This window comes from Pseudophryne corroboree, chromosome 7 (assembly GCF_028390025.1).
Source record: "Pseudophryne corroboree isolate aPseCor3 chromosome 7, aPseCor3.hap2, whole genome shotgun sequence".
Lineage (NCBI taxonomy): Eukaryota > Metazoa > Chordata > Amphibia > Anura > Myobatrachidae > Pseudophryne > Pseudophryne corroboree.
This window is the reverse complement of record NC_086450.1, coordinates 395,972,275-395,997,575: the sequence shown is the minus strand read 5'-3', so window position 1 is coordinate 395,997,575 and position 25,301 is coordinate 395,972,275. Positions and strand designations below refer to the sequence as shown.

At 45.4% G+C, this 25,301-nt stretch overlaps 1 protein-coding gene across 2 annotated transcripts in view; it reads left to right on the top strand.

Moving 5' to 3' along the window:
• CHST12 (carbohydrate sulfotransferase 12) overlaps positions 1–21,507 on the top strand; it is a 43,990-nt gene extending 22,483 nt beyond the window's left edge. For both annotated transcript variants that reach the window (XM_063934631.1, XM_063934632.1), the window contains one exon: positions 19,797–21,507. In XM_063934631.1, coding sequence (XP_063790701.1) covers positions 19,881–21,143 — 1,263 coding nt within the window. In that variant the 5' untranslated portion in view covers positions 19,797–19,880 and the 3' untranslated portion in view covers positions 21,144–21,507. The remainder of the gene's footprint in view (positions 1–19,796) is intronic.
• Positions 21,508–25,301: the final 3,794 nt, after the last annotated feature.

The window sequence follows — 25,301 nt, the reverse complement described above, 5'->3', positions numbered from 1 at the left end:
GGGGATGCTCACTCCACCCAGCAGAGAAGTGAGCGATCTGACTAGATTGTGCAGGCCAATTTATAGTCAGCGATAGCGACCTGCGGGGCAGCGCATCGCTCTCGCTATGGGGCATACACACGGAGCGGTGTGTGCTTCTTTTTTAAGCGATCGGATTGCTTGGAATTTAAGCACACATCGTTATGTGTGTACCCCCCTTACCTTCGGGATTCTGACTGTTGGGATGACGCTGTCTGATTTAATCCGCTGGGATCATGTTTGCCTCCCGATGATAAATGCATTGAGACAATAACAAGACATTACCAATTTTTAATTTTCAAATTTGTAATTTTCTCTAACGTCCTAGAGGATGCTGGGGACTCCGTAAGGACCATGGGGAATAGACGGGCTCCGCAGGAGAAAGGGCACTTTAAGAAAGCTTTGGATTCTGGGTGTGCACTGGCTCCTCCATCTATGTCCCTCCTCCAGACCTCAGTTTTACACTGTGCCCAGAGGATGAAGGGCGCACTGCAGGGAGCTCCCCGGAGTTCTTTGCTACAGAAAGCATTTTTGTTTGGATTTTTACTTTTTCACAGGGAGCACTGCTGGCAACAGGCTCCCTGCATTGAGGGACTGAGGAGAGAGGGGCAGACCTACTTAACTGATCGGATCTGCTTCCTCGGCTACTGGACACCATTAGCTTCAGAGGGGGTGAACACAGGTTCGTCCTGGGCGTCCACCCCCGGAGCCACGCCCCCGTTCTCCACACAGAGCCAGAAGAACAGAAGCAAGAAGACGTCTCAGGCGGCAGAAGCCTTCAGCTTCACAGAGAGAACGCACAGCACTGCAGCTGTGCGTCATTGCTCCACATCACCTCACACACTCCGGTCACTGTATGGGCGCAGGGGGGGGCGCCCTGGCCAGCAATAATAACACCTCTTAGATGGCAAATAGGTATATACATGTACAGCTGGGCACTGTACATGTATATAATTGATCCCCCGCCATTTTACACGATTTTGAGCGGGACAGAAGCCCGCCGCCGAGGACACGGGGCTTCTCCCTCAGCACTCACCAGCGCCATTTCTCTCTCCACAGAACGCTGAGAGAAAGCTCCCCGGACTCTCCCCTGCTTACACACGGTGAAGGGAGTTTAAAAAGAGAGGGGGGGACACATAATTGGCGGAATAAAGTATAATACAGCGCTGCAGGGGAAAAGCATTCTGTGTTGGTTTCCAGGTTGTTGCGCTGGGGTGTGTGCTGGCATACTCTCTCTCTGTCTCTCCAAGGGGCCTTTCAGGGGATACTGTCTTCAGAAAAAGTTTCCCTGGGTGTGTGCAGTGTGTCTGTACGTGTGTGTCGACATGTTTGATGAGGAAGGCTCGCTTAATGTGGAGGGGGAGTGCTTGAATGTCAGGTCGCCGTCGGCAACGCCGACACCGGACTGGGTGGATATGCTGAATGTCTTGAATGCAAATGTAAATCTCCTGCATAAAAGATTAGACAAGGCTAAAGCTAGGGATCAGTCAGGTAGCCAGACCATGCCTGTCCCTGTGGTGCCAGGTCCTTCGGGGTCTCAGAAGCGCCCCATATCCCAGGTCGCTGACACAGATACTGACTCTAGTGTCGACTATGAGGACGCAAAATTACAGCCGAAGGTGTCAAAGGGTATTCGTTACATGATTATTGCCATAAAAGAGGTTTTGCATATCACGGAGGAACCCCTTGTCCCTGACACAAGGGTTCACATGTATAAAGGGAAAAAGCCTGAGGTCACGTTTCCGTCCTCATTTGAGCTAAGCGAATTATGCGAAAAGGCTTGGGAATCTCCGGATAGGAGACTCCATGTTCCCAAAAGGATTCTCATGGCGTATCCTTTTCCACAGAAGGATCGGATACGATGGGAATCTGCGCCTAAAGTAGACAAGGCGCTGACACGCTTATCCAAGAAGGTGGCACTGCCTTCTCCGGATACTGCTTCCCTCAAGGATCCTGCTGATCGCAAGCAGGAAATTACCATGAAGCACATTTACACACATTCAGGAACTATAGTTAGGCCGGCCATGGCGTCGGCCTGGGTTTGTAGTGCTGTCGTGGCATGGGCAGACTCCTTATCTACGTAGATGGACACCTTAGATAGGGATACCATTCTAATGACCATGGAGCATATCAGAGATGCTGCCTTGTATATGAGGGATGCTCAGAGAGACATTTGTTTACTAAGCTCTAGAATAAACGCTATGTTTATTTCTGCTTGGCGGCTCTTGTGGACCCGACAGTGGACGGGAGACGCCGACTAAAAGCGGCATATGGAGTCATTGCCTTACAAGGGGGAGGAGTTGTTTGGAGAAGGCCTCTCGGACCTAGTCACTACTGCTACGGCCGGTAAATCGAATTTTTTACCTTATGTTTCCCCGCAGCATTCTAAGAAGGTACCACATTATCAAATGCAGTCCTTTCGTTCCAATAAAAACAAGAAGGTACGAGGATCGTCCTTCATTGCCAGAGGTAAAGGCAAGAGAAAAAAGCTGCACTCAGCTAGTTCCCAAGAGCAGAAGTCCTCCCCTACTTCCGCAAAGTCCACAGCATGACGCTGGGGCTTTCCGGGGGGGGGCAGATCAAGTGGGGGCACGTCTTCGTCTTTTCAGCCACGTCTGGGTTCAATCACAGGTGGATCCCTGGGCAATAGAGATTGTTTCCCAGGGATACACACTGGAATTCGAAGACATGCCCCCTCGCCGGTTTTTCAAATCGGCTCTGCCGGCTTCCCCGTCAGAGAGGGAGCTAGTGTTAGCGGCAATTCACAAATTGTACATTCAACATGTGATAATCAAGGTTCCTCATCTCCAGCAAGGAGAGGGTTATTATTCATCCCTGTTTGTGGTACCAAAACCGGACAGTTCGGTCAGACCCATTCTAAATCTAAAATCCCTGAACCTGTACTTTGAAGAGGTTCAAGTTCAAAATGGAATCGCTCAGAATGGTCATCGCCAGCCTGGAGGGAGGGGATTGAGTGGTGTCCCTGGACATAAAGGATGCGTACCTTCATGTTCCGATTTTTCCCCCTCCCCAGGCGTTTCTGAGATTTGCAGTACAGGATTGTCACTTCCAATTTTAGACGTTGCCGTTTGGTCTTTCCACGGACCCGAGAATTTTCACCAAGGTAATGGCGGAAACGATGGTGCTCCTGCGCAAGCAGGGAGTCACAATTATCCCGTACTTGGACGATCTCCTGATAAAGGCGAGATCTCGGGAGAAGTTGCTGGACAGCGTGTCTCTGTCCGTGAAGACGTTGCAGATGCACGGTTAGATTCTCAATTTACCGAAATCCCAGCTAGTAACTGCAACGCGTATGACCTTTCGGGCCTGATTCTAGACACAGACCAAAAAAGAGTTTTTCTTCCGGTGGAGAAGGCTCAGGAGCTCATAGCCCTGGTCAGGAACCTTTTAAAGCCAAAAAAGGTTTCGGTGCATCATTGCACAAAGGTTCTGGGGAAGATGGTGGCTTCATACGAGGCCATCCCCTTCGGCAGGTTCCATGCGAGGACTTTCCAATGGGACCTATTGGACAAATGGTCCGGGTCCCATCTACATATGCAGAAACGGATCACCCTGTCTCCCAGGGCCAGGGTATCTCTTCTGTGGTGGCTGCACAGTGCCCACCTCCTTGAGGGTCGCAGGTTCGGCATTCAGGACTGGATCCTGGTGACCACGGACGCGAGCCTCCGAGGTTGGGGGGCTGTCGCACTGGGAAGAAATTTCCAAGGTCTCTGGTCAAGCCTAGAGACTTATCTCCACATCAATGTCCTGGAGTTAAGGGCCATTTACAACGCCCTACGCCAGGCAGAGGAGTGGCTTCAGAACAAACCGGTTCTGATTCAGTCGGACAATATCACGGCAGTGGCTCATGTAAACCGCCAAGGCGGCACAAGGAGCAGAGTGGCCATGGCAGAGGCGACCAGGATTCTCCGCTGGGCGGAAGGCCATGTAAGCGCACTATCAGCAGTGTTCATCCCGGGGGTGGACAACGGGGAGGCGGACTTCCTCAGCAGGCACAACCTGCATCCGGGAGAGTGGGGACTTCATCAAGAAGTCTTCAAACAGATCGTGGATCGGTGGGGACTGCCTCAAATAGACATGATGGCGTCCCGTCTCAACAAAAAGCTAAAGAGGTATTGCGCCAGGTCAAGAGACCCTCAGGCGGTAGCGGTAGACGCTCTGGTGACACCATGGGTGTTCAGATCGGTCTATGTGTTTCCTCCTCTGCCTTTCATACCCAAGGTGTTGAGATTAATAAGACTTAAGAAGGGTCAGAACAATTCTCATTGTTCCAGATTGGCCAAGGAGGACTTGGTATCCGGATCTGCAAGAGTTGCTCACAGAAGATCCGTGGCCTCTTCCTCTAAGGCAGGACCTGCTGCAGCAGGGGCCCTGTCTGTTCCAAGACTTACCGCGGCTGCGTTTGACGGCATGGCGGTTGAACGCCGGATCCTAGCTGAAAAAGGGATTCCGGAGGAGGTCATTCCTACCCTGATCAAGGCTAGGAAGGATGTGACATCGAAACATTATCACCGTATATGGCGGAAATATGTTTCTTGGTGTGAGGCCAGAGCTGCTCCTACGGAGGAGTTCCATTTGGGCCGTCTGCTTCACTTCCTTCAAACGGGAGTGAATTTGGGCCTAAAATTAGGGTCCATAAAGGTCCAAATTTCGGCCTTATCCATTTTCTTTCAAAGAGAATTGGCTTCTCTTCCTGAAGTACAGACTTTTGTGAAGGGAGTGTTGCATATTCAGCCTCCCTTTGTACCTCCGGTAGCGCCTTGGGATCTTAACGTGGTATTAAGTTTCCTCAAGTCACCTTGGTTTGAACCGCTCAAAACAGTGGAGTTGAAATACCTCACTTGGAAAGTAGTCATGTTGCTGGCCTTAGCTTCTGCAAGGCGTGTTTCGGAATTAGCGGCTTTTTCATATAAAAGCCCATACCTGATTTTTCACGTGGATAGGGCAGAGTTGAGGACTCGTCCTCAATTTCTGCCCAAGGTGGTCTCATCTTTTCATATGAACCAACCTATTGTCGTGCCTGTGGCTACACGGGACTTGGAGGACTCCGAGTCCCTGGATGTGGTCAGGGCTTTGAAGATTTACGTGACCAGAACAGCTAGGATCAGGAAGACTGAAGCTTTGTTTGTTCTGTATGCGGCCAACAAGGTTGGCGCTCCTGCTTCAAAGCAGACAATTGCTCGCTGGATCTGTAACACGATTCAGCAGGCGCATTCTACGGCAGGATTGCCATTGCCTAAATCGGTTAAGGCCCATTCCACTAGGAAGGTGGGCTCTTCTTGGGCGGCTGCCCGAGGGGTCTCGGCACTACAACTGTGCCGAGCTGCTACTTGGTCGGGGTCAAACACCTTTGCAAAGTTCTATAAGTTTGATACCCTGGCTGAGTAGGACCTCCTGTTTGCTCAATCGGTGCTGCAGAGTCATCCGCACTCTCCCGCCCGTTTGGGAGCTTTGGTATAATCCCCATGGTCCTTACGAAGTCCCCAGCATCCTCTAGGACGTTAGAGAAAATAGGATTTTACTTACCGGTAAATCTATTTCTCGTAGTCCATAGAGGATGCTGGGCGCCCGTCCCAAGTGCGGACTTCTTCTGCAAGACTTGTATATAGTTATTGCTTACATAAGGGTTATGTTATAGTTGGTCGGTCTTGAACCGAGGCTATGTTACTTTCTCTGACGTCCTAGTGGATGCTGGGACTCCGTAAGGACCATGGGGAATAGCGGCTCCGCAGGAGACAGGGCACAAGAATAAAAGCTTTAGGATCAGGTGGTGTGCACTGGCTACTCCCCCTATGACCCTCCTCCAAGCCTCAGTTAGATTTTTGTGCCCGAACGAGAAGGGTGCAGGCTAGGTGGCTCTCCTGAGCTGCTTAGAATAAAAGTTTAATTTAGGTTTTTTTTATTTTCAGTGAGTCCTGCTGGCAACAGGCTCACTGCATCGTGGGACTAAGGGGAGAAGAAGCGAACTCACCTGCGTGCAGAGTGGATTGGGCTTCTTAGGCTACTGGACATTAGCTCCAGAGGGACGATCACAGGTACAGCCTGGATGGGTCACCGGAGCCGCGCCGCCGTCCCCCTTACAGAGCCAGAAGAGACGAAGAGGTCCGGTGAAATCGGCGGCCGAAGACAATCCTGTCTTCAGACTAAGGTAGCGCACAGCACCGCAGCTGTGCGCCATTGCTCTCAGCACACTTCACACTCCGGTCACTGAGGGTGCAGGGCACTTGGGGGGGAGCGCCCTGAGACGCAATATAAATGATAATACCTTAGGTGGCAAAAGAATACATCACATATAGCTCCTGGGCTATATGGATGTATTTTAACCCCTGCCATTTTTACACAAAAAAGCGGGAGATAAGGCCGTCGTGAAGGGGCGGAGCCTATCTCCTCAGCACACAAGCGCCATTTTCCCTCACAGTTCCGCTGGAAGGACGGCTCCCTGACTCTCCCCTGCAGTCCTGCTTCAGAATCAGGGTAAAAAAGAGAAGGGGGGGCACTATTGGCAGCAAATGACAATATAAACAGCAGCTATAAGGGAATAACACTTATATAAGGTTATCCCTGTGTGTGTGTGTGTGTATATGTATGTATGTATGTATGTATATATATATATATATATATATATATATATATATATATATATATATATATATATATATATATATATATATATAATATAGCGCTGGGTGTGTGCTGGCAGACTCTCCCTCTGTCTCTCCAAAGGGCTCGTGGGGTCCTGTCCTCTATCAGAGCATTCCCGGTGTGTGTGCTGTGTGTCGGTACGTGTGTGTCGACATGTATGAGGAGGAAAATGATGTGGAGGTGGAGCAATTGCCTGCGTTAGTGATGTCACCCCCTAGGGAGTCGACACCTGACTGGATGATCGTGTTCAAACAATTAAGTGATAATGTCAACACTTTGCAAAAAACTGTTGACGACATGAGACAGCCGGCAAATCAATTAGTGCCTGTCCAGGCGTCTCAGACACCGTCAGGGGCCCTAAAACGCCCGTTACCTCAGTGGGTCGACACAGACCCAGACCCAGATACGGAGTCTAGTGTCGACGGTGATGAGTCGAACGTAATGTCCAGTAGGGCCACACGTTACATGATCACGGCAATGAAGGAAGCATTGCACATTTCTGACACTACAAATACCACTAAGAAGGGTATTATGTGGGGGGTGAAAAAACTACCAATAGTTTTTCCTGAGTCAGATGAATTGAATGAGGTATGTGATAAAGCGTGGGTTTCTCCCGACAAAAAACTGCTAATTTCTAATAAATTATTGGCACTATATCCTTTCCCATCAGAGGTTAGGACACGTTGGGAAACACCCCCTAGGGTAGATAAGGCGCTCACACGTTTATCTAAACAAGTAGCGTTACCGTCTCCTGATACGGCCACCCTCAAAGAACCAGCTGATAGAAGGCTGGAAAATATCCTAAAAAGTATATACACACATACTGGTGTTATACTGCGACCAGCAATCGCTTCAGCCTGGATGTGCAGTGCTGGAGTCGCGTGGTCGGATTCCCTGACTGAAAATATTGATACCCTGGATAGGGACAATATATTGTTAACTATAGAGCATTTGAAGGATGCATTACTATATATGCGTGATGCACAGAGGGATATTTGCACCCTGGCATCAAGAGTAAGTGCTATGTCCATCTCTGCCAGAAGAACGTTATGGACGCGTCAGTGGTCAGGGGATGCGGATTCCAAACGACATATGGAAGTATTGCTGTATAAAGGGGAGGAGTTATTTGGGGCTGGTCTTTCGGACCTGGTGGCCACGGCAACGGCTGGAAAGTCCACCTTCTTACCCCAGGTCACTTCACATCAACAGAAAAAGACACCGTCTTTTCAAACTCAGTCCTTTCGTTCCCATAAATACAAGCGAGCAAAAGGCCATTCCTTTCTGCCCCGGGGCAGAGGAAGGGGAAAAAGACTGCACCATGCAGCCGCTTCCCAGGATCAGAAGCCTTCCCCTGCTTCTGCCAAGTCTTCAGCATGACGCTGGGGCTTTACAAGCAGACTCAGGCTTGGTGGGGGCCCGTCTCAAGAATTTCAACGCGCAGTGGGCTCACTCGCAAGTGGATCCCTGGATTCTACAGGTAGTATCGCAGGGGTACAAACTGGAATTCGAGGCGTTTCCCCCTCGCCGGTTCCTGAAGTCTGCTCTGCCAAAGTCTCCCTCCGACAGGGAGGCAGTTCTGGAAGCCATTCACAAGCTGTATTCCCAGCAGGTGATAATCAAGGTACCCCTCCTACAACAAGGAAAGGGGTATTATTCCACGCTGTTTGTGGTACCGAAGCCGGACGGCTCGGTGAGACCAATTTTAAATCTGAAATCCTTGAACACTTACATAAAAAGGTTCAAATTCAAGATGGAATCACTCAGAGCGGTGATGGCGAACCTGGAAGAAGGGGACTATATGGTGTCTCTGGACATCAAGGATGCTTATCTCCACGTCCCAATCTACCCTTCTCACCAAGGGTATCTCAGGTTTGTAGTACAAGACTGTCATTATCAGTTTCAGACGCTGCCGTTTGGGTTGTCCACGGCACCTCGGGTCTTTACCAAGGTAATGGCCGAAATGATGATTCTTCTTCGAAGAAAAGGCGTATTAATTATCCCTTACTTGGACGATCTCCTGATAAGGGCAAGGTCCAGGGAACAGTTAGAAGTCGGAGTAGCACTATCTCAGATAGTGTTACGTCAGCACGGGTGGATCCTAAATATTCCAAAATCGCAGCTGATTCCAACGACACGTCTTCTGTTCCTAGGAATGATTCTGGACACAGTCCAGAAGAAGGTTTTTCTCCCGGAGGAGAAGGCCAAGGAGTTATCCGAGCTAGTCAGGAACCTCCTAAAACCAGCCCAGGTGTCAGTGCATCAGTGCACGAGGGTCCTGGGAAAAATGGTGGCTTCTTACGAAGCAATTCCATTCGGAAGATTCCATGCAAGAACGTTTCAGTGGGATCTACTGGACAAATGGTCCGGTTCGCATCTTCAGATGCAGCAGCGGATAACCCTGTCACCAAAGACAAGGGTGTCTCTCCTGTGGTGGTTGCAGAGTGCTCATCTTCTAGAGGGCCGCAGATTCGGCATTCAGGATTGGATCCTGGTGACCACGGATGCAAGCCTGAGAGGCTGGGGAGCAGTCACACAGGGAAAAAACTTCCAGGGCTTGTGGTCAAGCATGGAAACATCTCTTCATATAAACATTCTGGAACTACGGGCCATTTACAATGCCCTAAGTCAAGCGAAACCCCTGCTTCAGGGTCAGGCGGTATTGATCCAATCGGACAACATCACGTCAGTCGCCCACGTAAACAGACAGGGCGGCACGAGAAGCAGGAGGGCAATGGCAGAGGCTGCAAGGATTCTTCGCTGGGCGGAAAATCATGTGATAGCTCTGTCAGCAGTGTTCATTCCGGGAGTGGACAACTGGGAAGCAGACTTCCTCAGCAGACACGACCTTCACCCGGGAGAGTGGGGACTTCACCCAGAAGTCTTCCACCTGATTGTAAACCGTTGGGAAAAACCAAAGGTGGACATGATGGCGTCACATCAAAACAAAAAATTAGACAGATATTGCGCCAGGTCAAGGGACCCTCAGGCAATAGCGGTGGACGCTCTGGTGACACCGTGGGTGTACCAGTCAGTGTATGTGTTCCCTCCTCTGCCTCTCATACCAAAAGTACTGAGAATCATAAGAAGGAGAGGAGTAAGAACGATACTCGTGGTTCCGGATTGGCCAAGAAGGACTTGGTACCCGGAACTTCAGGAGATGCTCACGGAAGACCCGTGGCCTCTACCTCTAAGAAAGGACCTGCTCCAGCAGGGGCCTTGTCTGTTCCAAGACTTACCGCGGCTGCGTTTGACGGCATGGCGGTTGAACGCCGGATCCTGAAGGAAAAAGGCATTCCAGATGAAGTCATCCCTACCCTGGTCAAAGCCAGGAAGGATGTAACCGCAAAACATTATCACCGCATTTGGCGAAAATATGTTGCGTGGTGTGAGGCCAAGAAGGCCCCTACAGAGGAATTTCAACTGGGTCGTTTCCTCCATTTCCTGCAAACAGGACTGTCTATGGGCCTAAAATTAGGGTCCATTAAGGTTCAAATTTCGGCCCGGTCGATTTTCTTCCAGAAAGAACTGGCTTCAGTACCTGAAGTTCAGACATTTGTAAAAGGGGTACTGCATATACAACCTCCTTTTGTGCCTCCAGTGGCACCTTGGGATCTCAATGTTGTTTTGAGGTTCCTTAAGTCACATTGGTTTGAACCACTCACCACTGTGGACTTAAAATATCTCACATGGAAGGTGACGATGCTGTTAGCCCTGGCTTCAGCCAGGCGTGTGTCAGAATTGGCGGCTTTATCATCCAAAAGCCCTTACTTAATTTTTCATTCTGACAGGGCAGAATTGAGGACTCGTCCTCAATTTCTCCCTAAGGTGGTTTCTGCTTTTCACATGAACCAACCTATTGTGGTGCCTGCGGCTACTAGGGACTTGGAGGACTCCAAGTTACTTGACGTTGTCAGGGCCCTGAAAATATATGTTTCCAGGACGGCTGGAGTCAGAAAGTCTGACTCGCTGTTTATCCTGTATGCACCCAACAAGCTGGGTGCTCCTGCTTCTAAGCAGACTATTGCTCGTTGGATTTGTAGTACAATTCAACTTGCACATTCTGTGGCAGGCCTGCCACAGCCTAAATCTGTAAAAACCCATTCCACAAGGAAAGTGGGCTCATCTTGGGCGGCTGCCCGAGGGGTCTCGGCTTTACAACTTTGCCGAGCAGCTACTTGGTCAGGGGCAAACACGTTTGCTAAATTCTACAAATTTGATACCCTGGCTGAGGAGGACCTGGAGTTCTCTCATTCGGTGCTGCAGAGTCGTCCGCACTCTCCCGCCCGTTTGGGAGCTTTGGTATAATCCCCATGGTCCTTACGGAGTCCCAGCATCCACTAGGACGTCAGAGAAAATAAGATTTTACTTACCGATAAATCTATTTCTCATAGTCCGTAGTGGATGCTGGGCGCCCATCCCAAGTGCGGATTGTCTGCAATACTTGTACATAGTTATTGTTAACAAAATCGGGTTATTGTTGTTGTGAGCCATCTTTTCAGAGGCTCCTTCATTGTTATCATACTGTTAACTGGGTTCAGATCACGAGTAGTACGGTGTGATTGGTGTGGCTGGTATGAGTCTTACCCGGGATTCAATATCCTTCCTTATTATGTACGCTCGTCCGGGCACAGTATCCTAACTGAGGCTTGGATGAGGGTCATAGGGGGAGGAGCCAGTGCACACCACCTGATCCTAAAGCTTTTATTCTTGTGCCCTGTCTCCTGCGGAGCCGCTATTCCCCATGGTCCTTACGGAGTCCCAGCATCCACTACGGACTATGAGAAATAGATTTATCGGTAAGTAAAATCTTATTTTTTCATACTGTTAACTGGGTAGTTTATCACAAGTTATACGGTGTGATTGGTGTGGCTGGTATGAATCTCGCCCTTAGGTTACATAAATCCTTTCCTCGTACTGTTCATATCCTCTGGGCACAGTTTCTCTAACTGAGGTCTGGAGGAGGGACATAGAGAGAGGAGCCAGTGCACACCCAGAATCCAAAGCTTTCTTAAAGTGCCCTATCTCCTGCGGAGCCCGTCTATTCCCCATGGTCCTTATGGAGTCCCCAGCATCCTCTACGGACTACGAGAAATAGATTTACCCGTAAGTAAAATCCTATTTTTAACAGTGCAATCCTTTCAGTGGGGCTTCCTGCATGTGTGCTATGTATAGAAGTGGCAATTGGAATGCATCTGGTAGTTCCAGTAAAACCTTAATCATATTAGAAATAAAACTGGGCTTCTCCTGCTGGATCCTCCATATACAATGTGGCAAATTATAATTATTTTTTCTTTCTGTGTGCGCATCTCAAGGAGTGCCCTGGTTTCATTGTCTAAGCGTCCCTTTTAAATAATTCTGCTTTGTTTGTGATAGGTCTACACTAGGTGCTTTGGAAAATACGCTGGCTGCAATAGCACTGCGACACCATGTTATAACCTCCCCTTTTTATCCATTTAAATTTTTTTTTTTGCTAAAATACTGCTTGCCGTTTCCTTATTTATGGTGTACATTAGAGGATTACCATTTGTCACTTTTGTATGTATGAATATTTTTAACATTCTAATTTGAAGTGCACTTAAAAATTGTGCTTGCCAAAGAAGTACAGAGTGCGTTCAGGACCACAGAGGTGCTAGTTAGTTCAGGTAATTTTGCTGTGCATAGCTGGGAATGCTCCTGTTTATGGGCCTCCTTCACCACTTTACCTCACAATCCCATGCTTCCACGTGAAATAATTTTTCTGCACTTAAGTGCAAAACTGGACACATAGGAGTCGGTTTAGAGTTGCACACAAGTTAGCCGCGTTTACACATGCACAGTGTGCATGGTACTAAGAGGCCCTTATTCAGGCTTGTTTTTAAACAAAAAAAAAAGCACAATAATGGGCAAAACCATGCTGTATTGCAGGTGGGGCAGATATAACATGTGCAGAGAGAGTTAGATTTGGGTGGGTTGTGTTCAAACTGAAATCTAAATTGCAGTGTAAAAATAAAGCAGCCAGTATTTACCCTGCACAGAAACAATATAACCCACCCAAATCTAACTCTCTCTGCACATGTTATTTCTGCCCCACCTGCAGTGCAGCATTGTTTTGCTCATTAGTGGGCTTTTTTGGTTTGCTAACAACTCTGAATAACCACCTAAATGCAAATATGTGTGAAACGATTATACACATTTATTGTACATTTTCTATGCAATACTAAAATAGCTTTTTCAACAATACAGAAAATAAAGCTACTGTTTGACTGCAGGCAAAATTCCACAGTACTGAAAAGGAAGGTTAGAAAAGTTAATATTTTAAATGCAAACCAATACAAAAAAAAACACGGAGGCGTTTCTTTTCTTCTGTCTGTGTGTGTGTTTATGTTTTTGGTCTTTGTTTTTCCTGAATCTTTTTTTCTCTTTTTAATTTTTAAATAAAACTAGGTTTATTATATATCACAAATAAGTAGATTTTGGGCCTCATTCTGCGCTGATCTCACCTGTGGCTGCTTGCCCATAAGGCAGTGGCAGGCTGCTTGCTACCTTATGATAATTCGCACATTTATGGGTCTTATCTGTGCGACTGCATGCGGGAAGGCTGGCCAGTGTCGATGCTTACATCACTCTTATGATGTGTGCAAAAGGGAATCCGGTTTGAAGATCGACACTGTCTAGGTCGACAATGTTTAGGTCGACAGCCACTAGGTCGACGTGGATGGAAGGTCGGCAGGGTTTCTAGGTCGACATGTGCTAGGTCGACAGGTCTAAAGGTCGACATGAGTCTTTCACATTTTTTTTTCTTTTTTTGAATTTTTTCATACTTAACGATCCACATGGACTACGATTGGAACGGTAATCTGTGCCGAGCGAAGCGGTAGCGTAGCGAAGGCACCATGCCCGAAGCATGGCGAGCGAAGCGGTGCACTTATTTGGGATCCCGGTCACTCTACGAAGAAAACGACACCAAAAAAAAAAATCCTCATGTCGACCTTTAGACCTGTCGACCTAGAAACCCTGTCGACCTTCCATCCATGTTGACCTAGTGACTGTTGACCTATAGTGGTCAACCTAAACATTGTCGACCTAGATACTGTCGGTTTGATGAACCACACCCGTGCAAAAGATCCATCTCATTACCGGTGTCATATCTTCGTCTGGGTATGGTTCGTTGGGTCGACTCAACGTAGGTCGACCATGGAAGGTCGACAGGGACAATAGGTCGACATGGTCATTGGGTCGATATGTACTAGGTCGATGGGTCAAAAAGTCAACATGGTTTTTTTTTTTTTTTGTCATTTCTTCGTAAAGTGACCGGGAGCCCCAATTAGTGCACCATGTCCCCTCGCATGGCTCGCTTCGCTCGGCAAGCGTTCCCAATTGTAGTCCACATGGATCGTCAAGTATGAAAGTCCAAAAAATGAAAATGGAAAAACTCATGTCGACCTTTTGACCTGTCGGCCTAGGACATGTCAACCTAATGACTATGTCGACCTTCAGTGGTCGACCTAATGGCTGTCGACCTAAGCTGTGTCGACCTAATGACCGTATCCGCTTCGTCCACATGCTACAAATGAGGGAGGAAGAAGTTGGTCTAGGTGCTCATGATGCTCCCTTGACAGAGATCAGTTCTGTGCGATCCCATGGTCGCCGCCCAGAAACACTAATTTCACGGAAAAGTGGTCCGTCAATGGAGGAATCCATCTCTCCCACTTGCAATCTCCATCTGTGTGTCAATGCATGCTCTCGCGCAAGCGCAGACTGCGAACGTTTTGTATGGAGCTCGCACAGTTTGCAGATATCTGTGAGATCTATGCGCATTCCTGTCTCTGCAAAATGTTTTGGTGGAGCAATCGAATAATTAGCATAATGAGCAGTTAATTTTTTTTTAATCGCTTATTTACAGTAATTTTTGCAGTGAGATTTAAAGTACTGTTTTTTGTTTTCTTTTTCCAACACATGACAAAATTTTGCCTTTTTAAACTAAATAAAAAAAATTATTTTGATAAATCTCTACTTGTTGAATAAACCTCATTTTCTTCATGCACTTGTTAGAAGCTAATCACTCAATCTAATGAATGGAATTGTAATTTCCCTTCTAGGAGTGGGATAAATGGTCCAATTTCCCATTCCCAAGTGGATTGTGAGTATACTGCTGGAGCTTGGAACGTGCACTTAGGTGTCAACTCGCTTATTTTACTCCTGCCCAGTATCCTGTTTAATAACATATTTATTATTTTAATTGTCTGGACTTCATGCTTTGGGCATAATTTTGTGAAATCCAAATTCAGATTTCCTGTTGTGGATCAGTTGTAGCCACATTTAGCTCCTTCCTCTGACACACGGCTGTAACTCTATCATGACTGCAGAAACGGTAATAATACTGTATGTTTATCGTTGTTCCCACTCGGTGATATCGTGCATGGAAGACCCTTGCCTAATTAAGAGAAGCTAGTCTGATTTTGTCACCCTAGTTAGCAGATTTTCACCAAATTGGCCCAATGTCGCCACATGCACGGAGCACCACTGGATCAAGACCGAAGGCAGAGATCTCCTGAATTGTGAGACCTCTTGGCTGAAAATACATTAACCGCTATTGCTGTGTGTGGATTGACAAGCCATGCCAATAGAAATAAGAGAACCAACGATCGTCTGATCAGTCTAGTTTGTAGACCGCTTTGCATGGCTAAACTTGATATAGATTTCAATACACCTTTAGTGTAGTTCTAGCGACACTGAACTACGTTATTGTCAAAGTTGTTGAAATCAGTTTTCTTAAATTTAGATTGGTTAGGCTGCAGAAATCCTGTTCATTAAACGGGTAATATCAAGGCTTTGTTGTCTTGCTGGATCTGGTCATTTCAAGGTTGGTCGATGACTAAACACACACATTGAGTTACCAGTGACATCCAAGCTGCAAATTTGGTGGTCTGTGGAGCCCATCCCTTGCAATGATTTTGTTCAAAACTGGACACATTGGCACATTTGTCATATTTTGGCATGTCAGACACACAAGGCTGATGTAACCCTACACAGGCGTGTACATTTTTTAATTAATTTTTTTATTGGAAAGATCTATTTATGTTGTGAGAAATATGGAGTGTCTGAAGGTGGTCATCCCACTGTCATTAGAAGACCACCTAACCAGAAAACTGCTGTTTGTCTATTTACACAGAATTAATTTTCCATGGGGCTGACTCAATTGTTATATTCGCGATTGTCACTAGATGGTGCCCAATGGCAGCAATTCAATTGTTCTGCCGTGCGGGCGCTCTGCAGCCACAGAGGACACATTTTTTTTCTCTCAGCCTCATGAGGTGTGAGAACAAATGTGTGCAAACTCTGTACTTTGGGTGTGTATATATATATATATATATATATATATATATATATATATATATATATATATAACAACATGCAGGTCCGGCTCTCCCGTTAAACAGTCCAATAGGGTGCCTCCACAGGTATTGGGATATACACGGCGTCAGGTGCGGCACTCCAAGCGACGGAAACAAAGTACACTAACATCCGTAGTGAAGACAACGTTTCAATGCATTATTCATTAGCATTACTTGAGCAAGCTAAACTGAAGGCTCTGGCCACAGATCGGTCCAAACTATTACAGGCTAAACCTAAAACCACTGAGTCTAACACTATTCTGCCATGGGTGGGCCAATTTAGTCCAGCCAGTAGTGGTATCAATCAGATTTCTATAAGTATGTGGCATATAGTACACTCTGATAAGGAATTGAATCTGGGCCAGACAAAATTGTTGTCATGCTACACGAGATGGCGTAATATTAGGGATATGCTTGTCAAAGCAGATATCTCTCCAAACCCACAGGGATTAATACAGGCCAACTCCCGAGGGTGTATTAGATGTACATGCACCACATGTCAATTCATGATTAGTGGCAAAAGTTTCTCGCATCCACTCACGGGTAGAGTTTTGACTATTAACTACACACTTACCTGTTCCTCTAAGTTCGTAGTCTACCAGTTGTTGTGCCCGTGTGGGTTGTCATACATAGGCAAAACAGAAAGAATGTTTAAAGAACGTATGGCAGCCCACCGGTCGGCAATCAAAGCAGCCATTGCCAAAGGTTCGAGTGACCAGCCGGTCGCTCGACATTTTGCGGTGGCACGACACCCGTTAGTGGCTTTACGCTACCGAATGATAGACCACGTCCCCCCCCTTCCCCCCTCACTCGGGGTGGTGATAGGGGTCTTAAACTCCTTCGGCTTGAAACAAGGTGGATTCACCGTCTGGGAACATTGCACCCGAGAGGTCTAAATGAGCATTTAGGGCTTAATGTATTCTTATGAGTTCTATGGACAGTTTGTTACCATATAGTTGCAGGAGGTATCCTGCACTGTATATGCTGTGTATCTGGGATGTAGGGACCATGGTGCCCCAATAACTTAGGGTCTAGTTATAGCATGACCCAGTATGTGTGTCTTTACATCTAGCAATTGTTCACACCATGCTGTGTCCATATTATGCATTGGTCTTTTGACGCTATTTGTTCTATCTGCCAATAACATGCTGGTGTATGTTGGTTTATTTTGACTACATGTCGACTTGCATTGTTTGATATATACTGTAACAAGTTTTCTCAGTGTGTTCTTGATACATGCCGGTTACTGTGTTGGTGTTGTCTGTGTCATTCAATATGCTTACATGTTGCACTGTGTATTGGTGTTGCTATAGTTTCTGGCCGTGGGTGATGACGTCATGTGAGAGCGCCGATGGACCGGGCACGTGCCTGTGGTCCGGAAGCGTGGTGATGGCGTTTGCACACACTATTTAGGTAAGCACTGGGACATGGAGCCTAGCCCTGCCCCTATTGCAACCAATGAAGCCTTGCCCACCCCCCTATTGGAATGCATGGAATGCTGGTAACAAACTTGCACCTCTGGGTAATCCCTTTTAACTGTCCCTTAAGTATGGCAGATTGTGTTCTAGTGCCTGACCCAGAGTTCAGCATAAGTCATCCACAATTGCTCCAACAGAACCAAATGCGTATAATCACTGTATGTGGAGTAGTGCCCAGCTTTGTGGTGCACCTGCCCCTGGTGGGTACTCTTAATTCATCATCATCATCATCATCATCATCATCGTGGCACACTTGCACCTGGCACATTGATCCGACTTGCAACAGGTGCATTTATTTATACTTATCAACTTGGCAAAGCCTGCAGTTCTATCAGCTTGTTCTATCTGAACTTTGCCCTATGTGAGAACCCCCCGATACAACCTAGTTATACCCCTTCAGTTGCAAGTGGAGATCCAAATGAAATGCATAAGACTCTGCATCGCCTGCGTGCGCTTGGTTCCAGAGTGTGCACAGTGCATAAACACACAAGACACTCTCTGTAATGTTGGCTAGGAAAAGGAGTAAAACATTTTATTACAATCTTCTTAGTGAGTTTATACTTGAAGATGTAGCTTATCAGAGCCCTTCCTATTGAGAATCCGTGTGAATATGTCAGTCTTCGTAAATCTGTAAAATCTCTTGCTTATGATGGTATATAACATGTACCAAGCTAGATCTCTCTTGTTGTGTAGCTTAGTGCAAATCATTGGTGCTTTATCAGATTCATGTTTGTATGCAATGGACGATTATCACGCAACAGAGCTATTACTGACAGACTACACATGCGCTTCATTTGCAATGTGCTTGTGCAAAGGGGCCGCTGCGATCTCTCACAATGAGGGCTTCACGGAAAAGTGACTGACAGTAAGTGACCGTTTGGAGGTGTTAATGGGGAGTTTACGGGTAGTGGTTGGGAAAATGCAGACGTTTCATGCCCTTTTTCAGAGCGTGTATCTGCTGCCAGCTGTGAGCTCGTACATGCAAAACATGGCATGTGAGCCGCTACTGCTTTGTTTAGTCTGCATAGTCATAGACCCGATGTTCCTTGTTTTGGCGTATAGATCACAAATGTGTATGCAGTTGCGAATGAGGTTTGTGATGGCTTCGGTGGACGTCTCAATCCATTCCTGGGCGGCAGCTTCACTTGCTAACATTAGCAGCTCCGTAGCCTAGAAAATCACAATTGCCTTTGTGTACAAACATGAATTAGGCCCTAAGTCCTTTAAAATAGGAATAATAGGATACAGTGGTTAAAAGAAAATGACCCAAATCATGCCTGGGATCGTTTCTGTTCTTGGTTACACAATTCCTTATTAAAGTTGCACCTTTTTTCAATTTTGAAAGTATGCACTCATACTGTTTAAAGAAATAGGGCATATTTATTAAACAATATTTGTGGGATATCCCCTGAAAACACACTATTTTAGGGGGTGTCCACAAATATTAACGATCCCCAGTATTTAACATGGCGGGTTGCAGCAGATATCTCCAATATCTGTTGCGGTCCCTCCATTTACAACCGCAGAGCAGCCCCCATAGGCTTCTATGGGGACTGCTGTGCAGTCAAATTTACCAAGCTCTGGAATGCAACTCATTTCAAAGGGGGATCCTCTGGGTTTTTCTCCGTCTCCCCCAATTGACGCATGTGCCAGCTGACAGACTCACATGTGCAGTATGGCTCTGGATCTTTGCCAGGACACCTCTTATTGGAGCCCATCTCCAAGCAAGGAATTTATGTTAAATTCACGTGAAAATACAAATTTTCAAGTTGCAAAATTTGACATAAAGGGTGCTATTCAATTGTTATCGCGGCCCCATCTCCTATCTAAAGCAACGGTAGATTGCAGGGGCAATATTCAATTGATGCTTGTTATCGCACTGATCGCGACCATTATTGTATGGTTTTCCCGTGTAAAGCAGCTAAGCCTGACTAAACTAATGGCTGCGATCACTGAAAGTGCCCAAACAGGTCACTTTTCGCACATTTCATCTCTCCACCCCTGGGGGGGTGAGCTGAAATGCCAGCGCCAGCAGCTGTTCGCGCCTGACAGGAGCGATAATTCAATAGCTCCGTTGGGTGCAGGAGTGACAGCTGCGCGGTAACAATTAAATAGTGCCCAAAAAATTTTTCACATCCCAGTAAAAAATGTGAATTATGATAAATATGCCCTATAATGTTATGGAACGAGTTCAGATTATTAATTGTTTTGCTTTAATTATGTTGTAGCTTCCTATAATACTGTTTCTGTGTTTGTTTTTCAGGCTCATTTTTTCTGAATCAGGATGGAGTTCAGGAAACCTTTATTGAGGTCTCTATGAGTAGCAAATAGAGAAATTAGAAGAATAATGACCAAGTCACGTCTCTTCTGTTTGCTGGTGGTCCTTGGTTCTGTCTTTATGATCCTATTTATCATAGTTTATTGGGACAATGTCGGAGTAGCCAATTTTAACCTTCATACAACCTTCTCCAAGTCCCTTCCTCCTCAATCAAGTGGTGAAGAGCCATCTTCACTTCCCATCACAGAGAACAGTGCCGTTTCAGACGTAGACAAGTTTTTAGATAGTTTTCTTAATTTTGGTGTAACGAAGAATGAGTTTCAAAGCACAAAGGCCGGAAAGTTGCCCCAGCGGGGATCGAGTAGTTTGGAGGAAAATGTACGGGGCTATGACTGGTCCACAAGAACTAAATTGGAGGAAGGCATTCTTGACCAGGAGATAATTCAGCAGGAAAGAAAAATTAATTTGCACAAGTTCTGTGACAATTCTAGCTTTTATTTTCCAACAAGGCACCGCGATTTTGATGACATTCCCAACAAGGAGCTAGATCATCTAATAGTTGATGATCGCCATGGTATAATTTATTGCTATGTGCCGAAAGTGGCCTGCACTAATTGGAAAAGAGTTATGATTGTCTTAAGTGAGAGTCTCTTGGACAGAAAGGGAGTCCCATACCAAGATCCTCTACAAATCCCTAGGGAGGATGTCCACAATACCAGTAGTCATCTAACGTTCAACAAGTTCTGGCGTAGATATGGAAAATTCTCCAGACACATGATGAAGATTAAGTTAAAAAAATACACCAAATTCATTTTTGTCCGTGATCCTTTTGTCCGTCTCATCTCTGCCTTCCGAAGCAAGTTTGAACTGGAAAATGAGGACTTTTACCGAAGTTTTGCTATACCGATCTTAACCCGCTACTCTAACCGAACCAATGTTCCCCCTTCTGCAGGTGAAGCTCTATCTTCAGGAGCAAAGCCATCATTTTCTCAATTTATACAGTATCTATTGGATGCCCGGACTGAAGAACAGAAACCTTTCAATGAACATTGGCGTCAGGTTTATCGCCTTTGCCACCCATGCCAGATTGATTATGATTTTGTAGGAAAGCTGGAGACCCTCGATGAGGACACATCTCTGCTTCTAAGACAATTAAATTTAGATTCACTCTTCCAGTTTCCTCCTAGTTACAGGAACAGGACTGCAAGTAGCTGGGAGGAGGATTGGTTTTCCAAAATCCCCCTAGAATGGAGACAAAAGCTATACAAATTATTCGAGCCGGATTTTGTTCTTTTTGGGTACCCTAAACCTGAAAATCTATTAAATGTTTGATATAGGCAAAACAAGAAACTCCACAAAATACCAAAAATGTACAATATTTTGCTGCCTTTTGACAAGATTTAATGGAATGATTCACATTTTATATATTGTCCTATTTCATGTGCAACGAGATGGAGAACCTCCTTGAGATGAATTTATTTAGACAGCTGAGTTTGAAGGAAGGATTTTTTTATTTTTTTTTATTCTACCCTTAAAAACCAAATTGGTTAAAAAACATCATTGCGATTCTACCTTCTCAGGAGTTCTCCTCAGAATGCTTTTTACTGTTATTTTCTAAATTAATATATTATTTAAACTATTTAATATAGTGTGCATTGAGGACATGACTGACGAGTAAAGGCTTGGCTGTTTAAAATGTGTTCTCTTGTAGTATGTTGAGGTTTGGGTCATACACAATGACGTGAAGTACGCTTTGGGGGTGGGGGGTTAAGGCATATGACTGTTGCCTTTTCTTGAGTGTATTGGTCATACCATGTCATTAATGCATGCTCATACAGTACATCAGCGCAGAGATACCCCTATACCGATTGGTGGTCAATACCGCCAGTCCGTGGGCATTCATGGTCGGCGATCAGTCTTCAAATTTGGAGACCTTTAACAATTTCAAAATCCCAGACTTGTCAATCCCGATAATTTTTTGATCAGAATCTGAGAATTGGGGCTTTCCAACATATTGGATTTATCCGAATCCCTGACCCACGCAGATGTATGGACCCCTTAAGATTAAAAAAAAAAAAGATTGGCCTCTCGCTCATGGCTTATTAGAAGAAAAAACAACAATGGAAAAGCGCTATTTAATCTGTAGTAGATTTTTATTATTTTAATAAATTTTATCACATATCACTATATTTGATACCAGCCAGCATCAATCCCCATAAAAATACTTTTACAATTACTCCATATTCCTATTAAAACATTTCATTTACAATATTGTAATCATATTTACTAAAAAGCAACAAATACAAGAGCAGCTGCACCTAAAGTGCTATTGGCAACAAAGTCTCTTTATAGATTTCTTCAGTGATACTTTGTACCACCTAACTACCAGTGCACTTGCTGGTTGTTCCACATAAGATCTGAATCATGCACTTCACAAGCTGTAAACAATTTGCACTCAGCTCTGTTAATTTCTATGGCACAGAGCATTCAGTACATCTGATAATTGCTCCACAGAACGTAGTGTTAGTAAAAATCATGCACTTTCACACGCTGTTAAATGTCTATTATCTTATGTAGCTTTGTGCCTTTAGCACCTGTAATAATTGATCCACAGAAACGTAGTGTTCGTATGTATCATGCACTTTACAAGCTGTTAACTCTTTATAGTTTGCACACAGCATGTAATTGCTTTTAATTTAGTAACTTTTTCTCACCGCTCCTGGTATAAAGCAAACTGGTCATGCATAACTATGCAGCCTTAGGGTGAAAAGTCCATATCTGCCATATGCAGTTTAATTACCAAGGTGTAGTTTTGGACCATTCAACATGCTTGTCAAATCACGGATATGGTAATGTCCCTCCCGGCTGGAGCTCTCCCCGGCAGCCTTATCTGGAGTCCGTGTAAGGTCGCTTCTCACCACTTGCACTTCTCTCAGACAACAAAGTGAGCTGTGGGATACCGGCAAATATGTGATCTGTAGCTGTGTCCCGTGAGCTGGGAGATCGTACAGATGCGTTTCCCCGCCTTCAAAAGATCAGCGGCTTCCTCAGTGTAACCATTATTAGAAGAAACCTGTTAAGTAATTTCTAGGCCTTCTTGTAACGTCAATGAGTTAGGTAGTGCCATGATAAACTAAGAAAACACTTTTCATATACACTTGGGTCACTTAATATGCTTGCACAGAACCTCACGGTATGAAATTTTATACGTTGTCCGATTTTGCACATTGGAGATGTTTTTAGTGAATCATTGCCTTTATTAAGTACCGCATGAAGCCTTTAGGAGAGCAGAGTGACTGTTTTGCTGATACAGATATTTGATACACAAATTAACAGGGACAGCGCTGCTCTTGGTGTCCCATAGTACGCAGATGTTGCACAGTATATTTGGCCCAGGTTTGCACAAACTGGATCTCTCCTAGAGTCGAGAGTGAATGAATGTAACTGCTGTGGGGAATGTTTGTTTCACTCAACAGCTGGTCACCGATGTCAAGTTATTTAATATGTACATTTTTAATCATTTATGTCGTTAAGGCTTTATTTATTTTGGCAACCACCAATTAACAACATCCAATTATTTTTATCTGTTAAAGAACAAAGTGAGCCTTTGCTTGGTTGTCAGGCGTAGCACACACATACAAGATCTCTGCCATGGGCAATTGCCATAATTCTGAACAAAACATGTAGATTATGCTCACGTCACTAATTTGAGCTGAATTTGGAACAATGATTCTGCTACTATCCTTTATGGCAAAGAGGTGACCGTAACACTCAGCTCACTGACTTATGGTCAGTGTGGAGGTCTCTGTTACCTTCTAAACCACGTCCATAACTCTGTCCATCACTTCTCAAACCCCATCCCTGTATGTATTATGTTATTTTTACAAAGTCAACGGCTGTCCCCTTCTACATACTGTAATATACCACAGAGACCCATGCTTTAGGGCCTATAGCGGTAATGGAGAATATGAGAGCTTACAGTGAGTGGACTGCCAAGTTATGTCTCCTCTGGTTTCACTATACTATGCTACACTTCACTTGATAAAATAAATTAAAGCCACATTTCAGTTTGTCTAAAAATAAAAATGAATCCGTTCAGGCTTCTCATACAGCACACACAGGTTTGTTTTAGATCTTTTACTGCAACCACCAGTAACCACTGGTCGGTGAGCCTTACTGGCAGGGCTGCCCTCAGAAATTGTGGACCCTGGGACTGACCAAATAGACAGGGCTCCCCCACCCAAAAAAAAAAAATCCTGCCACACCACATGTAATGTCACACATCATGACGTTGCACCCCTATGTAATGTCACACATCATGACGTTGCATATAGGTGGAGCATTGCAGACCTGCAGGAATGATTCACAGAGAGCTGATGAGCAGGGAAAGCTTGTATGAAGTCCTTCCTGTGCATCAGCCCATTATTGTTTCGCAGCCTGTGCAGCTCTCCAGGTATTAGGTAGGAACCAGAGGTGGCCCCCCCTCTATAAGGGCCCGGGACTCCAGTGTCCCCCCCCTTGATGGCTGCTTTGCTTACTGTGATTACTGATAATGTATCTAATACTGCTTTCAGACAGAAATGTCTGAAAATTACGGCTTTTCCCCGGCATTTGAGTGCCAGGTCGTTTTGGTGGTCCCTGTCTGACGCCCGTTTCACACAGACAAGCAAATTACCGGGTCAAGACGGTAATTTGCGGATCAACACAAGCATTTCTTCTGTGTGAAAGGGTCAACCCAGTACATTTCTGGGTTGAAGTCCTGGGAATTTCAATCAGGGTTGACTCGCACAGCAAAAGGACCCATGTCAATCGGCAAATGACTAATTATAGAACTTCTTCACCCAGTAATTTGACTTTCTGTGTGAAAGGGATATAAGTAATTATTACCATCATTATAGTTTATTAATACCTACTGTATATTGAGGGGATCCTATTTATTATTTTTGTCATCTGTTATTCATATGGCACCACAAGGGTGTCACAGTGCCTTACACAGTACCTAAGAGTTATGCTGGGTACACACTTGAACAACCTGGCAATCTTGCAATGTGCTGATATGATGTAACGTTAGATCATGTCTGCGTACACACTGCATAATATGCCAAAGGATAATATATATCATTAAAGTAGTAATGATTGCACACCACATCATATGTCGTATCATCCCATCTGCAGCACATCGGATTGGAAGATGGGAACACTGAATTCATCAAACAAATTGGCAGTACACAATGGTTGCGGATCACAAGATTGGAAAATATATTGTATGGTGTGTTCCTGGCTTAACCATGCAAACAAAACGGGAAGAAAACATGCAAATGGTTTACAGTGCAAAACATGGGATACAAGCTATATAAACATTGTATAATATGCAGAATATGCAGATCCAGTCTTCAGCTTATACCCCTTCTCCACTACGAGGCGGGTCGCAGCCGGGAGCCTGACATGGGTGCTACTCGGCAGCGACCCGCATCAGAGCCCCCTTTCCCA